The sequence below is a fragment of the Oenanthe melanoleuca genome, chromosome 1A (genome assembly GCF_029582105.1).
Source record: "Oenanthe melanoleuca isolate GR-GAL-2019-014 chromosome 1A, OMel1.0, whole genome shotgun sequence".
In the NCBI taxonomy this organism is placed as follows: domain Eukaryota; kingdom Metazoa; phylum Chordata; class Aves; order Passeriformes; family Muscicapidae; genus Oenanthe; species Oenanthe melanoleuca.
The window spans coordinates 15885272-15900340 of NC_079334.1; the positions used below are offsets into that span (position 1 = coordinate 15885272).

Here is a 15069-nt window from a genome sequence, read left to right on the forward strand (position 1 = left end):
TATGATAAAAAGCACTCTGCCTGGACCTATAGAGTAAGCCAAATCAACAGACTTCACTGGCTGCCTGACAATAGCTGAAAAAGTGAAATTGGTGTATTAAACTATGAGAGGAGTGTTACAGATATTTGTAGACAAGTCCTATAGGATTTAAAAGGTAAAGTCATACACAGAAAAGTTCTGCTTCCAGTTCCAATAAAAAGGATAAAAATCTTCGAGATAATTTCCCCATAGTCCTCTGAGTCTGAAAGGATAAGATCCCAGCAGCATGTAAATGCATGGTTTTGACTATTATTTATATATATGTGAACCTCTGGCATGACTTTTCCTCTGAAAAAGAAGGCTTAGTGGAAGGCTGTTTCTATCACAACTTGAAAGCTGATAATGAACTGGTTCCATTTTTATCTTTAAATACCTTTTCCTAGAACTTCTGCAATGCTATGCTGGTTTTCCAAAATTTATACACAGTTATCACAAAAAAAGAAGCATCCTGTGTTTTTCAAAAAGTTTTTCAAAACTTTCTAGACAACTATTTCTAGGATAGGATAGTCAGCTAACCTCTCTCTTCTCACTCAGTAAAGTAAAAATCACCCTTCCTTTTTCATTATTATTTTTCACAGTTTGTCTGTCCCAGCTTCTGTCTGAGCTTCTTGTGAATCACACAGTGACCCACAAGGACAGGGGAAAGCTGTATTTGGAGGAAACTGTATCATTGCACTTCAGCCCAGGAGGCTGCATAAACATCTGCTTCCATTTACTCTGGAGAGAAGTGAAGCCAAAGCTCTCCCTGTGTATGGAAAAGTTGGACTCGTAATGGCAGCTTCTAAGAGAGAATGTAAAACAAATGACTGATGATAATAAGTCTTTGAAACAAGGCCTCTTGCACAGCATTGCCATTCTTTTAAGTTTATTTCCATCCTTCTTATCTCCTTTTGCCTCTGCTTCCATTTATCTGCTCCCCTAATTCCTGAAGGGAGTTCTGTTACTTCCAAGAAGCAGCTTGAAGCCTGGCACATCTAGTTACTAAGTAGATTTCAGATACCTTTCCCTCCTTGGTGAATTTTTGAACTGTGCAAGGCATGAAGGGAAGAGAATTTCCCAAAATGTTGTCTGGTAATTGAATTAAATTCACATTACCAGTTTTAGCAGAATGAGTCCCAGGAGCAAAATCCTTCTTCTTATCGGTTACGTGGACCATTCACAGCAGTTCAAGAACCTTTTCCAACAGTCACTTCATGACTCAGTGTTGGCTTAGAGGGAGTATCCCTTTAATTGGGTGCCATTTATCAGCTAATTGAACATTTATTATCATCATTCTGTTTCTTTCAGAGTCACACTTGGTTTTACTGTGTCGAATTTCTTTGTATTTACTTCACAACTCTGGATCAAAATAGTATTTCCCAACAGGAAATTAGCTGATCCTCGCCACATGCCACAGGACTGTGGGCAAAGAGCTATTTTGATTACAGATATAGTTGCACCATGCATGTGTGCAGGAGGGGACAGAAGCAGCAAATGCAAGATGAGATAAATGAGACATATAGATACAGTGCATCCACATCAGCAAATGGCACAGTTTGAGCATGTCACCAGGATTACCACAGCTAAGCATGCCAGAAGCCAGGGATTTTTCATAGGTAGGTGCTGCCTAATTGTAAGTTCTGAGTCATTTAGAGGAGACCGTCCCCACCAGCAGCAATCTCCCTAAGGCTGCATTCTTCTCATGTTGCAAGCCATGAGTATTTCAGGGCCTCCTGGACTCCACTATAATAAAGTCCAGCTCCTGAGCTCAGAGGCTGGCATTTCAGTTGTCAGGAACGTCAAATCATAGGAAGCCAAGATAAAGCCAGTTTTGAAATTCTCTAAGCAAAATGTCTCCACTGTTTTAAAAAAAATATATGTTTGCATTTACATTTCTATGACGCTTCTTCAGAAATATTTTTTTTACCTATCTAATAATATTTTTGTCTCCTGGAATTTCTTAAGCTTCAATCAGCAAACAAATTTAAGCAGTCAGATGATGTTTTGCCTGAAATACTCTTCTCTGACCCTGTTTTGAGTGAGGTGGTTACAGCAGTGTTTGGATGAGTAGGAGAGCAGGAGCTCTTCCCAGTCCATGTTGCCACACTAGAGGAAGCAGGGAAAGGTGGAGAAAGGAGTAACCATGTGTGCACATCGACACACACTAATATCTGTCTCTGGATGAGCATCAACATCTTAATGAAACAGAGCCCAGCAATTAATTTCCTTTGCAGAACAGGACAGTGCCCCTAATTCAGGCTCTTCTCTGCCTCCTGGGCTATAAAAGCTCTTTACTCAACTCTGTTCATGCTGACAGCAAAGCCAGGGCATGGACTCTCCTTGCACAAGCATTCAGCAGGATCAGTTGTAAAAAGTTGAGGGGATTTTAGAAAATGTGCTGGGACAAAACGAAACACTGCATCAGCTGAAGTGCCTTTGGAGAGGGAAATTCCACACTTATCTTTGACAGTATTTTTAGTCTGTGAACACCAGAAACTATTTTTGCTATGCACCAGGAGGGCTGTAATGTGTACACTTCTGTCAGCATAAGCATAGGAAAGGGTGACATGCCTTGAATGTGACATATATAGGTAAAATTAAATTCCAAAGGGATTTCTATAGTAGGCCATGTTGTTGGATCTGAATATTGATTCTGTGATATATAATTCCATGAGAGAATAAATGAACTCATAAACAGAGATATCATTAACATTATGACCTAAAATAAAATTGTAATTACAGTGCTTAGTATTTAACCTGAATATGTACTTCCCAGAGCAAAAAAAACATAGTGGAAGTGAAATGACAGTGTATAAAATGCTACATTCATTTTACAGTCAAAAGCCACAGGAAATTTTAAACCTTACTGGCTTTCTTATTAATAAAATTGTAAACTGTAATTTTTAGTGGGCAAAGTAAGCACGCAAAATAAGCAACCTGAAACTATCAAAAGGAACATGTCCCTCTGTGTTTTGATGGATGCTAAGATTAGGTAAATATTTAATGTCATTTCAAACAAACAAGCTTGGATGTACAGTCTTTCGTCCAGCAGAGCTGCAGGAGTCAAAAAAAGTAAGGCCTGGATTTAATTCCAGTATTCCATAATTCAGACTTTGTTGAGTTGTAAAAATAATTATACCGCAAGATCATAAGTGTTGTTTCTTCCGTGGAAATCAGTAGCTTGTTTAGAGTCACGCAGGTTCAAGCAGCAAGTGTGTGTTTGGTTTTTCAGAAATTTTAAATCAGTTTTGTAATTAATTTGTAAGTTGTACTTGAAAATTTGGACACCTTATCTGTCCAAACACAGCAGTTTGTTTCCCTGGAGTATTTCTTTTTGTCTGGGAATAAAAGTTTTATCGAGAAGAGGCTCAGACTGTGTTACACCTCTGAAGAAAAGAAGCAGTCAATCTGAACTTCAGTATCTTTAAGATTTAGCTGGAAAAGTTTGTCAGAGGAGTACAAGATTATACCTTTGACTAAATCCCTTCTCCCCAACACGTTCTTTCCTGCACAGAAACATGAGCTCTGCCGGCCCAGAAGGAAGGAAGAAGATGAGAGAATGTGAGGGCTTGATTGATTCTCTTGTGTATTATATCCAAGGAGCTATTGCAGACCATGAGCCCAATGACAAGGTACTCTTTGAGATGAAAAGTGTTTTCCTAGGGGAAATTGCCAAGTGAACATTTTTCTGTTGTTGTTTAGAAACCAGTGTTAAGAAACAGCTGTGATATAACTGCAAAATTTATTTCCAGGGCTTTTTAAACTGCCACCAAAGGTGAAAGTCCAGTAAGAAGCTTTTTGAAGTATTTTTATCTTGCAATCTAAAAGAATAGTATAACTTTGCACTGGGAAAACAATTTCAGAATCACTAGAGAGAAAGGTAGAAACTTCTGTCTTTTTTTTTTTTTTTTTTTTTTAAAGTAAGATAAAATCATGGTGTTCAGAAATGCTGAAACACAGAAGAGCCAGATGTTGCTTTTTGGTTGTCTCAAGGTTCTAGCTAGCTAGCAGCCTAAAAAATTAATCTGGTTACTCTCCTGTGTATTTAATGCTACATACCCCTTAGGAAATGAAGAACCTCTATCTCTCTGGGTGGCAGTGTGATTAAGGAGCTCGCATCATTTAGGATAGAACTAATTTTCCTAGCTCCACTTTTTTCCTTGCTGCCTAAGCCTAAACTAGTAACTACAAGGACATGGACACATCCAGATGCCAGTTTCTCTCACTCTTTCTCCCACCACTGAGTGCAGGTAAACCCTGAACACAGACTCTTGGAGTAGAGGCTTTTCTTTCAGCTGGGTGAAGCTGGATGAGCAAAGCAGCTGTCACTTAGGTTAGCTGCAGCTTGTGAGGCACTTCTGGTGGGCCTGCTATAACTTGTGCTGTGTAGTGGTAATTGCTGCACATTTATGGTTCTATTCTAGGATTAGTTACTTGAGCTGGCCCATCTTCCTGTATACAGTGCCATTAGCTTCAGGGAGAATCCAGCACATTACACATGTGCCAGTAGCTCCCTGCTGCATTTTGTCTTAAAATCACTCATTCCTTTTTGACTTTCAGAAAAGGAGGAACTGGTAACAAAGCTATCTGTCACTAGACTAATCACTCTGAAATTGTAGACCTTATCGTAGCCATGTTCAGGAAGGAATGTCTTATTTTAAAAGGCATTATACTGCAGAAAAATGCTTCCTCCTTTGGGAAGATAAAAAGCTTTCCACTTACTGGTGCTATGGTGAGGTGTGTACATGATCATCTTTACTCCTAAGCCTTAAACATTTCTTGGCACACTTCTGGCCTGTGTCAAGTAGCACTCGCCCAAACAATTCCCAGGCACAGTTTAGGAATTATAATGTCCCAGGACCGTTTCCAGCAAGCACGCACCCCCCTCTGAATGCAGCCCCGTATGCCAGCTGGCCTCTGTGCTCAGGAACATCCCAGGGCATGTTTCATTTATTTATTACTGGCTCTTCCATGAGGCATTAGAAAGGCTGCAGTCAGTTACTGAAGATCCAGAAATGAAATCTCCTCCCGTGTCTATACATGTCCCTTCAACACATGCCAAAGCTTTCAATTTCTATTCTTTTGTTATTTTAGGCCACAGAGAACTGTGTGTGCATTCTTCACAATCTTTCTTACCAGCTAGAGATAGAGCTCCCTGAGAGCTATGCCCAGAGCATATATATGCAAAGAAGAAATATTTCTAACAATGATAAAACACCAGGCTGTTTTGGAACACGGAGCAGAAAAGTGAAAGAGGTAAAGTACATGAGTAGTTACATCTCTTTTGGTTAAAAACTTGTAACAACCTCTAGAAAATAAGCCTGAAAACTCATTAAAAGTCTGTTATTGATTTATCTGGTAGGGTGACACTTCCTTGCCCCAAAAGTGCAAATTTATTGATAGTCCTTCTGGACACCAATTCTCTCATTCAGCTGCTGCTGATGACAATGACATAGCAAATGTTTTGTTAGTTGAGGAATACTCCACTGGATGGATTGGCCACTATCACTAAATACTGAATTTTTGCACATATTTATTTGAACTCAGAACTTGACAGTCTCCAAATAATCTGGTCATAGTTACAAAATTACTAGTTCAGCTTGTGATGCATTTAGCTATAGAGGTCACTGTTTCTAAAGGCTTGATCTGTTTGCATGTTTAGAAGCAGCAGGACACCCCTCTACCTGAGGAAAAGAGCAATCCCAAAGGTGTTGAATCACTCTGGCATTCTACACTGATTAGGATATACCTCTCCTTAATAGCAAAGAGTACCAGAAACTACACCCAGGAAGCATCCCTGGGAGCTCTTCAGAACCTCACAGCTGGCACTGGACCAGTAAGTCAGCTTTTTTCCTTTTCTTCTCATTTAGTTCTTGATGTGAATGCATAGAGTTCAGGGTTGCAATGCAACTGAGCTCAAATAACCACTGACAAGTCACTGGCTCAGTGACATGGTGAAGGAAAATGAAGAGCATTGAAGGGAAAGTCAGAACCACCAGTGTAGCTTTTCCTTGCTTGGCAGACCATGGGGTCTGCTTCTTCTCCGTGTACATCTCCATATGTGGATTTTGCTAATTCATTGCACAATGAGGGATGTGCAGATGTTAAAAGCACTAAAAAATTTGTGGAAGATAGCCTGTGGAGAGAGGAGGGCTCTGGCACAACAGCAGATCACTTTTGTGTTGAAGAAATTAATGATACCTGTCTGAGGAACTAGCCAAAGAGCACTTGGGAGAAAGAGGGCTTGAAACTTCTTATATATAATTTTCCTGTTGCATCTCATATGTAGCTCTGGCTTAAAACTATTGTAAATATGCTTAAACTGGTGCATAGAACTGGCTGTGTGTGGCTTTTCTGAGGCTCTGCATTCGTGGTAATGACACAGAGCTGCCTTTCCACAGATGCCATTTGCAGTGGCCCGGACTGTTGTTCAAAAGGCAAATGGTCTCCCAAGCATCCGAGCTATGCTGCACGTCAGCCACCCAGCAGTGAAGAAAACAGCAGTCTCACTGCTCAGGAACCTGTCTCGAAACATCTCCCTGCAAAATGACATAGGTGAGCAAAGACCAAAGAGAGCTTGCTCTGCTCTCTTCACATTAAAGTTTTCTGCTTTGAAAAAAAAGAAATGCGCAAAAAAACCCTGATCTGTGAGGGTCATAGGTTTTCACTGGATACTTGCAGTCACTGTACAGGGCTTAAAATAAAGAGTTTCACCTAAACAAAGTTTTTAATTGGGTATTCCTCTCTAGATACTTTTTTTAGTGTTACTTTAAAAAATGCACAGTTGAAGCAAAGTCTACACAGATTTGGAGAGGGAGTTTTTCTTCTGCTTAAAATAGGGTAAAGGAAGGTGAGTGCCAAGTTCTGTGCTGCCATAGCTGCATAATGCTTTGAAAGAAATCACAGAACATCTCTAATTCTTCTAGCAAAGATCAGATCTCTTTTATTAGACACAAAGCTTTAGAAGTTTGCAGCCCACACCGTTTTCCTGCAAATTTTTTTTTGAGATTGGAAGCTATAAGATGCTATAGAAAAAATAGTTCATTCTTTTTAAATTATCTCATTTCTAAATAAAAATCATTTCTATTCTGAGTGTTCTCGTTTCAATTTATTGTGTATTTCAGGCTTTTTCCTACTGACAGAATAAAATGTATGCATATAATTTGTTGTCCTTTTTTGTGTTCCCACCAATGGGGAAAGGGGAAATTCCAGGTATACAGATGGCTCATGGGGCAGATTAACCTCCAGAATTCTGTAGAATAGTCTCCTGGGCCTTGTTTGATCCTTAGAAAACATTCTGTATTAATGAAAATATTATGACATGTTGGTATGGTGATTTCAAAGGGATAATCCATATGGTGTTAACAATTACAGGTGGTGAATCCCCCTGAAAGAGAAGAAATTAAACTGATAAGAAGTTGGGATTTCATCAGGAAAAAACAATTTATGAGAGTGTGGGAAAGACAGAATAGCACAAAGCTTTGGGGGCAGGTACTTCATCTTGCACATTCACAGTTATTTCTTTGCTTTACCCATAATAGAGAGGACTGGAGGAATTTCAGGTGAACCTTTTCTCTATCAAAAGATGTTCTCTCTGATTGATTGAAAGGATATGTGAATTTGGGTCAAATTCCAAAAAGAAAAACCTTGGCCAAAGGAAAATATTTGAGAGGGCACACTGTTTTCTAGATTATAAGGGTCTAAATTTATCAAGCAAAATTAACTTCCATATCAAATGGAGATAAATTTTATATAAAACATCTCTTAAAAGGGAAGTGGCAGCCTGAAGCTGGCACATGCCTGGTGAGTTCAGTCCAGCAAATGAGCTATTAATGGATTGTGCATGAGGCAAATTACAGGCTGTCCAATGTAGTGTGGATGCAGCTTCATCTGAGCTGTGGGCATGTAAAGCCATGAGTGTGTGATAGGAGCACTCAGCTCTCTGATGAGGGAGGATGGGAGGAATAAGGTAAATCTGCACCATTATTCTTGTCTCTCTTCCAACTTGCAGCCAGAGAAGTTCTGCCTGATTTGGTGTCAGTCCTGCCCGAATGTGTGCCAGGGTGTGATGTTGCCTGTGAAACCACAGCATCTATCTGCTACACCCTGTTCAACCTGACCCAGAGCAGCTCACACAATGCCCGGCTGCTCCTTGGTGCCCACGGCCTGCCCAAGGTCATTGCCATCAGCATGAATGACAGGTAAGGGGCTCCACAAGTCTCATCTTTCCCCAGGCAAAAAATAAACTGCAGGCTCTGCCACTCAGGGAGAAAAAACGCTTTATCTCGAGGTACAGGACAGCCCAAACAAGTGATGTGAATAGAATTGCACTGATTGTGAAATGCAGAAAGATCTCTTACAACAGCTCTCCCATCTATATAAATTCACCAGGTTTCAGCATTTTAAATAACTCTTCGAAAGATAACTGCACGTTATCTGTATTCTGATATATATGTATGTCTAATCTCAAATCTCATCTGTATCCAAAATATCTGTCCTGTTTATTGTAACACAGCCCTGATAAACATTAGCAATAAAGTGCTGAAGTTTATATGAAGTTTAACATTTTATAGAACTTACAGATCTGTACTTAAAAATAATATATTGGCATTTTAGAGAACAGATTCAAAATTTAATCATTCTTTAATATGTAAACATGTACAATCAGTATTTACTCAAAAGATAATTCATGCTTTATAAATATGAATAATTATTCCGTTTGCCTTGTTCTCTCTTTGCAAAATGAAAGAGGAAACCAATCTCAGTAAAGGAGGACTCATGAGGACCTTAATAGTTTAAATCCTGTCTAACTAACCAGAGATCTTACCTGCTGGAAAAATTCTTTCAAATGTTTGTTGTGCTGAGGTTATTTTCCTCAGCTGAAAATGCACAATATGATAGCTGCTCTAAGATGTAGACTACAGAGCACTTGATATCTCCCTAAATTTGAAGAATGGGTGAGGCAGGGAAGCATGTTTCATTTATTCCAGTAATAAGGATAGCCTGAAACATGCCACAATACTGAAAGGATGGCCAAGCAGCACTTAGGATAAAGAGAGATAAAACAAATGCTATGAGGTTACCTTTTCTGAAGTCTGTACATGCACTGTGATTATGATGTGGGAATTTAAATATGTTTTACCATTCTTTTTTCAAAATGGCAGCAATATCTTCAGCAAAGCCAGCAGGGCTGCTTCAGTCCTCCTCTACTCCCTGTGGTCACACACTGATCTCCACAGTGCTTACAAAAAGGTAAGCACAAAGAAAAATAATCTGTTCTTTCAGACCTAGAGTCCTTTCATCTGTCCTCTGGGGCCCTTAGCATTCCTGTACATTTAAGAATCAATCTATGATAGGATTCAAGTGGTGCCTGAATTTGGTTTTCCAATTTACTTCCTATTTACTTTACGTAAGCCTGCCTGAGTAATGCATGGCCTTAATTTTTGCTCATCTGTGTTTATGTTCTCTCCCTCTGTGGTTTTATATTTGCTGGTAGAGTTTATGAAAAGTGTTGCTGCTGCCTGCCAGAAGTGTCAGGTGGTGAGGAGTGATGCAGATAGGTGACCATCCACACTGGCTGAACCAGCCTGGCACAGAGGAACTACGGTGCCAGCAAAAACAAAGGCAGGGCGAGCCAGCTTCCTGCTTTAAAACCAGAGCAGCTTTGTTCTCCGTGTTGTTTGCACGGCCTGGTAGCCCAGGTGTCAGCTATAGTCAGACAAAACCTAGGGCCTGGGAAAGGTCTTGGCAAACACTTACTGCCACAGTCAGATCAAACAAAAAATTACCAGCATGAGTCTGCCACAAACCAGTTTGGTTTTTTTGAAGCTCCATGCCTGCTTTTTCAACACACAGCTGAGTTAATTTCCACCTCCCTACCTTCACATTGCATTTCAAACTGTTTTCAGTCATTGTAAGTTTGCTGTTCAGAATTTGCCACTCCAAATTCCCTACAACCTAAAATTGTTCCAAGTTCTCAAGCAAGCTGTTAGCATTTATTTTTCAGCTGTTTCTCTTTGTAGATTTTTTTTTGGTTGAAATTTGCTCCAAAAAAGTTCCTTAGCATAAACTTTAACAGTGTTGCATCACACTCAGGAGGTACTTCCCCACAAACCAGAAATTTGTGTTCAAGAATAAGGCTATTGTGCCATATAAATTCTTAACTAGCTTTTGTTATCTCTGGTTTTTTACAACTGCATTCCTGACTTTCCCATACAGCAATATCCCTGATGGCATGAATTTTATTATTTTACTGGTAGTTTTGGAAAGCCTACAAGACATATCTGTCAGACCTGATTTTAGAAAATGCTGATTAGTTGCTCTTCCTATGCAAATTAGATCTCTTAGAGACACCAGGTATGGCACTGAAAACTTCAGAACCTTCTAATGCCTTGACATTTTTGAAATTTTAGTCAGTGAAGCCACAGAAATCACTTGATGAAATCAAATTGATAAAATCCTGAGTCATTTTGGCATTGCCCTGTGTTCTTTGTTCTGACAGGGTTAATCTCAGATAGGTTAATCTCAGCTATGTTAATCTCAACTATTAGTAACCTAAAAGTTAGAAGTCTGTAGAGCTGAGCTAGAAGAACAGGCTCCTGGTACAGTCAGCGGAGAGAGTTCAGCAATTCCAAATATCCTTCCGTCTGTCCTGGACTGAACAAGCACTGCCTGTTCTGTCTCTGTGACTGCCCAGGACTCTGCCTAGACCTCTACCATGGCTCCTTATTTAGCTTTTAGGCAGCTAGACCCACTCTTCTCTTGCAGAATCAGGCCTGAAGATAATTAATTGTTCTGTTTCTCCCATTCCAAAGGCTGACTTTAAGAAGACGGATTTCATCAACAGCCGGACCACAAAAGCCTATAACTCACTAAAGGATTGAATCAGAGCACAACACCATGGAAGACAAGAGATCATACAGCAGCTGATGTTTCCACACAGTTGGTGTTGCCATCATGAAACACAAAGTATCTCAGAAAAAAGGGGGGCTGATTTTCTATAAAGAGTTAAGTGGCCAGAGAGTAGCTATTCTTGAGTTTTTAATCCTAATCACCTTGTTGTCACTGTATATATCAATACAAGAATAACCAAAGACACATTCTCCAGGATGTCTGAGGTGAAGTTTCATCCAGATTTACCACTAGTCAGAGCTCCAGATGACTGCCTTTGTTCTATACAGAGGAGTTTGAAACACTGGTTGGCAGCAAATTTTTTTCAGACTGTTTTATACCAAAAGTTTTCTAAAGTGGATAAGCGTCAAGTGCACTGCTCAAATTTAGTAGTTTTTCACTCTTTTGTTTCTTCACACAGCTAAATAAGAATCTCCCAACTCTATGAGTATGCACAAGAAACTGTTTCACTACCTGCATTATAAAAGCACCAATGAAGTTAAAATTACTATTTTTGTATTGTTTGTTTTCATGGGCTCACTGGTTCTTAAGCCTCTTTCCTTTGAGATTTCATCAGCAACAGCAGCAAAACTGATTTTACATAGGTCTTATCATCCCTTGTTCCTCTCGTCCTCCCTCACGTGGATGTTGCATTTTATAATGGTGTCCAGAAAGGATTTTAACTAGAACCACTAGGTTTAAGGCACTATGTTTTAGACACTTTAGGCTGAACTTAAGCTCATCATTCTTCATTCATTGGTGGAGAAATTATTTGTGGGTCATTCAGTGACTGTTTTAAGAAAATTGCAATTTCAAAATAATTCTGTTGATAATCTATATATAATAAAGGGAGTGGATTCTTGCCTTTATTTTTGAAGTAACAGATACACACAAGAGGATGGGCTCTGTGCTGATTAAGGAATTAATCTGATCCTGCTTCATATTCTCTTACTTGAAATTATCATCATCCTTACAGCTATTACATGCAATGTGATAACTTTCAGACTATGCCTGCACATGTGGGAATTGGTAACAGAAGGGGAGAAGAATCCAGAGTACCTGAAGGCTCAGGTTTTCATGATATGATGCTCAAGATGGTAAAGAAGCAGTTAAAAAAAATCCCATCTGCTACATTTAGTAAGTCAGATTTTTCTGAGAAAAAAAAACAACAACAACAACAACAACAACAACAAAACAAAACAAAACAAAACAAAAAAAAAAAAAAAAAAAAAAAAAAAAAAAAAAAAAAACCCAGGGGTTAGATAGTCCATTAAACCAGTAGGAAATTCTTATATAAATACTGGGTCTGGCATTACTCTTCTGAAATCAGGGGAGGTGAGCTACCTTTATGGCAATGGATGTTTTGTCATATTTATTTACAAGCCCTGCTGCTCCAACAGAGGCCGTCCTGTACCCTCACTTCTGAACAGCTGTTCTTGTCCAGGAGATCCAAAATCCTTGAAGTAGAGACCTCACAGGGGACATCCCCAGGTCTCTTCATCTCAGCACTCCTGGCTAAAGGTCTGGCTCCTACCAGAAATTTAGAACCAGCAGGTTGTACCTCTGCACCATGTCCAAACATATTTCTGGATATCTGGGAGCAAAATTCTGCTGGCAGATGCAAATAGTTCTCCAAGGAGTCCCAGAAAGTCCCACACGTGCACACTGAACAGAACATGCCCCAGGGAGGGAAGCAAACAACGCTGCTGTCCTGTCACTGATTATTTTCAGAGGGCTGTAAGTCCTCCACATTTGCTTTGAATAACTCAAATCAAGTGCGCTCCAAGAGGAGGTTTTAAAAATATTATTATTTTCTGTAAGATGTCTTACTCAAAATACTGCAGGTCCAAAAACAACAAGGGGAAAGAGAACTTACAGCACCACATGTTGAGGGAATTGTTTTTATAACTTTTTCAAATATGATAGAAAACAGACAATTAAAATCCAACTTCCTCTTCTAACTTGTTAACCCAAGTTACTCTGCTTGTGCCATGAAAGAATGAATACCAGGAAACCTGGACAAGTCTGCTTTTACTGCCCAAAAGAACTAGTAGGCAAAATTAATATAGAAAGATTAAACCTGAGTACAGAGTAGCATAGGAGTGAAGAATTGCAGTCTAAAATATCAGGAAGGGAGCTTTTAGAAATACTCATGCATTTAGTTTTCTTAAACTCACATGCTATTTAAGAAACAAAACAAAAAAAACAGTGCTAGGTACTTTGAAATACATGTGTACCTCTCAGTAAGATGTCCTTAAATGGAAATGCAGAGTTTTTGGATTGTCTCCATTGATGCAGTGATTTTAAAGGTCTGTTTCATCCGAAATGAATCTATGATGGTGCCCCTTTAAAATCAAAGCAGTGTTCAAAAGTCGCAAAGAAATATCTCAGACCTGGCAGCAACATGAGAAACATGAGATATGCCTTATTACAACTGATCTCCTACTTGTATGCAATCAAAAACTTTTCAGTAGGACTCCAAAGAAAGCAGAAGAATAATAAAGTGCTCTTTCTAATGCAAAAAATCTGTCTTTGGTCTTCTTGTTATTAGGGAACATACTTGGCTGGGATGCAGCAAATGTATTTTTAAGCCTTAGCCTTTCCTTCAGAAGGGCAAACTAATTTTTAAATTAAATCTGGGTATGGAGACTTGGACTTTCCTACAACAGCATAGTGTTACTGAAGGCAAGCTGTGAAATGCTCCTGTTGGCATCAGAGCCTCCTGCAAATAATTTCTTTGTCCGGTTTTGCTGACCTGCCAAACCACCCAGAATCTGCTGTTTTCACCTCTCTTTAATTGGTATTTGCTAGTAACCTTCACCATGGGCCACTGGAGGTCTCAAAAATAATTAGAATCATCTTCACCATAGTCTTGGACTAGGGAGATAGAACATTCCCACTTGCTCTGCTCCTGAGAGGAGATTGGAAACCTTGAATTTAAGCATGCTGAACAGTGCCCAAAGAACTTTTGGCTGAACAAGGAACTTACCCCAGGTCCTATTGTCTTGTATCTTAACCACAACCATCTTTCATGGAATTGTTTTAGTAGAAACTCTTAAAAAAAGTACAGATAATTTTCTAGTAGATTAAAGACGTTGCCAGGGTAATTCCTTTCCTTATTTCATCTTCCTACCTTATTTTCTACTGTTACTGCTCCTAAACATTAGTGCTTTTTCTTCTCCCTCCTTTTCTAAAGGAGGTTTGGGTTATTTGTCTTTTTTGTGAGGTTTTTCTTTTGAGAAAGAACATGCTTTCTGTTAAGAGAGGTTCAACCTTTCCTTCTGGGCTCATAAAGAACTTCAGGTGAAATGAGCTGGCACCATCAAAGGCCACAAACAAGAACCCCAGCCCTCCTCTGGCCCCTGTTTAACCTGGCAGTCCATGCTGCAAAAGCAGCCTATGGAAGCTGAGGGGCAATCAGGCTGTCTGTTCATTTGGTTTTTTTGTATGCTACCATGCTTAGCCCTTAGTTTCCAGCCTGACAGAAGCATCAACATTTTCCTGTCTTTAGTTTTCAGAGCCAAAAAGCCCAACAGTGTCACTTCACAGCCCTCGAGGGATGCTTCATGAGCTAGCCTGATGAGCAGTCACACAGTGAATCATGCACAAGCTATGCAAAGTGTTGAAAACTCTGTGCTTCCCAAGCTATTCCAACTTCAGCAGCTGCTCTTCCATGCCTTTCCTTAAACTGCTGCTCATTAAAACCTCAGTTTACATTCCTGACTCATACTCCAGACCCATCCCAGGGGGAAGATAACACAACCTTAAGGCATCATCTGAAATGAGACTAAGATCTGGAAACAGAAATCAGACTGGAAGAAATGCATATTTGACCTCAACATCACAGCACACTAAGGACAAGCCCTGAAACATCAGATATTGGTGCAAACATGTGAGTTATGCCTGGCATATTGGTTTAGATGTTGCACAGCCCATTGGAAACCCAGCAGGGAGATTTGCTCAAATACAAATACAAAAGAAAAAAGGGCTTTAGTGCAGACATTGTACACAGAGCAGGGGTTTGTATTTCTTTACAGGCTTACTTTGGATATATTAATAAGTTTGCATATGAAGGGGAAATAAACTAATTTTGTCTTATTTCACATGTTCAGAGTTAAAACATCCTAAAATATGCATTAGAGACATTCTAGGGTTAGGATT

General features: G+C 39.5%; 1 protein-coding gene across 2 annotated transcripts in view; it reads left to right on the forward strand.

Moving 5' to 3' along the window:
• Positions 1-12080, forward strand: part of PKP2 (plakophilin 2) — a 36914-nt gene extending 24834 nt beyond the window's left edge. For both annotated transcript variants that reach the window (XM_056482593.1, XM_056482592.1), the window contains exons 7-13: positions 3533-3650; positions 5113-5274; positions 5681-5854; positions 6420-6573; positions 8030-8219; positions 9183-9270; positions 10833-12080. In XM_056482593.1, coding sequence (XP_056338568.1) covers positions 3533-3650; positions 5113-5274; positions 5681-5854; positions 6420-6573; positions 8030-8219; positions 9183-9270; positions 10833-10901 — 955 coding nt within the window. In that variant the 3' untranslated portion in view covers positions 10902-12080. The remainder of the gene's footprint in view (positions 1-3532; positions 3651-5112; positions 5275-5680; positions 5855-6419; positions 6574-8029; positions 8220-9182; positions 9271-10832) is intronic.
• Positions 12081-15069: the final 2989 nt, after the last annotated feature.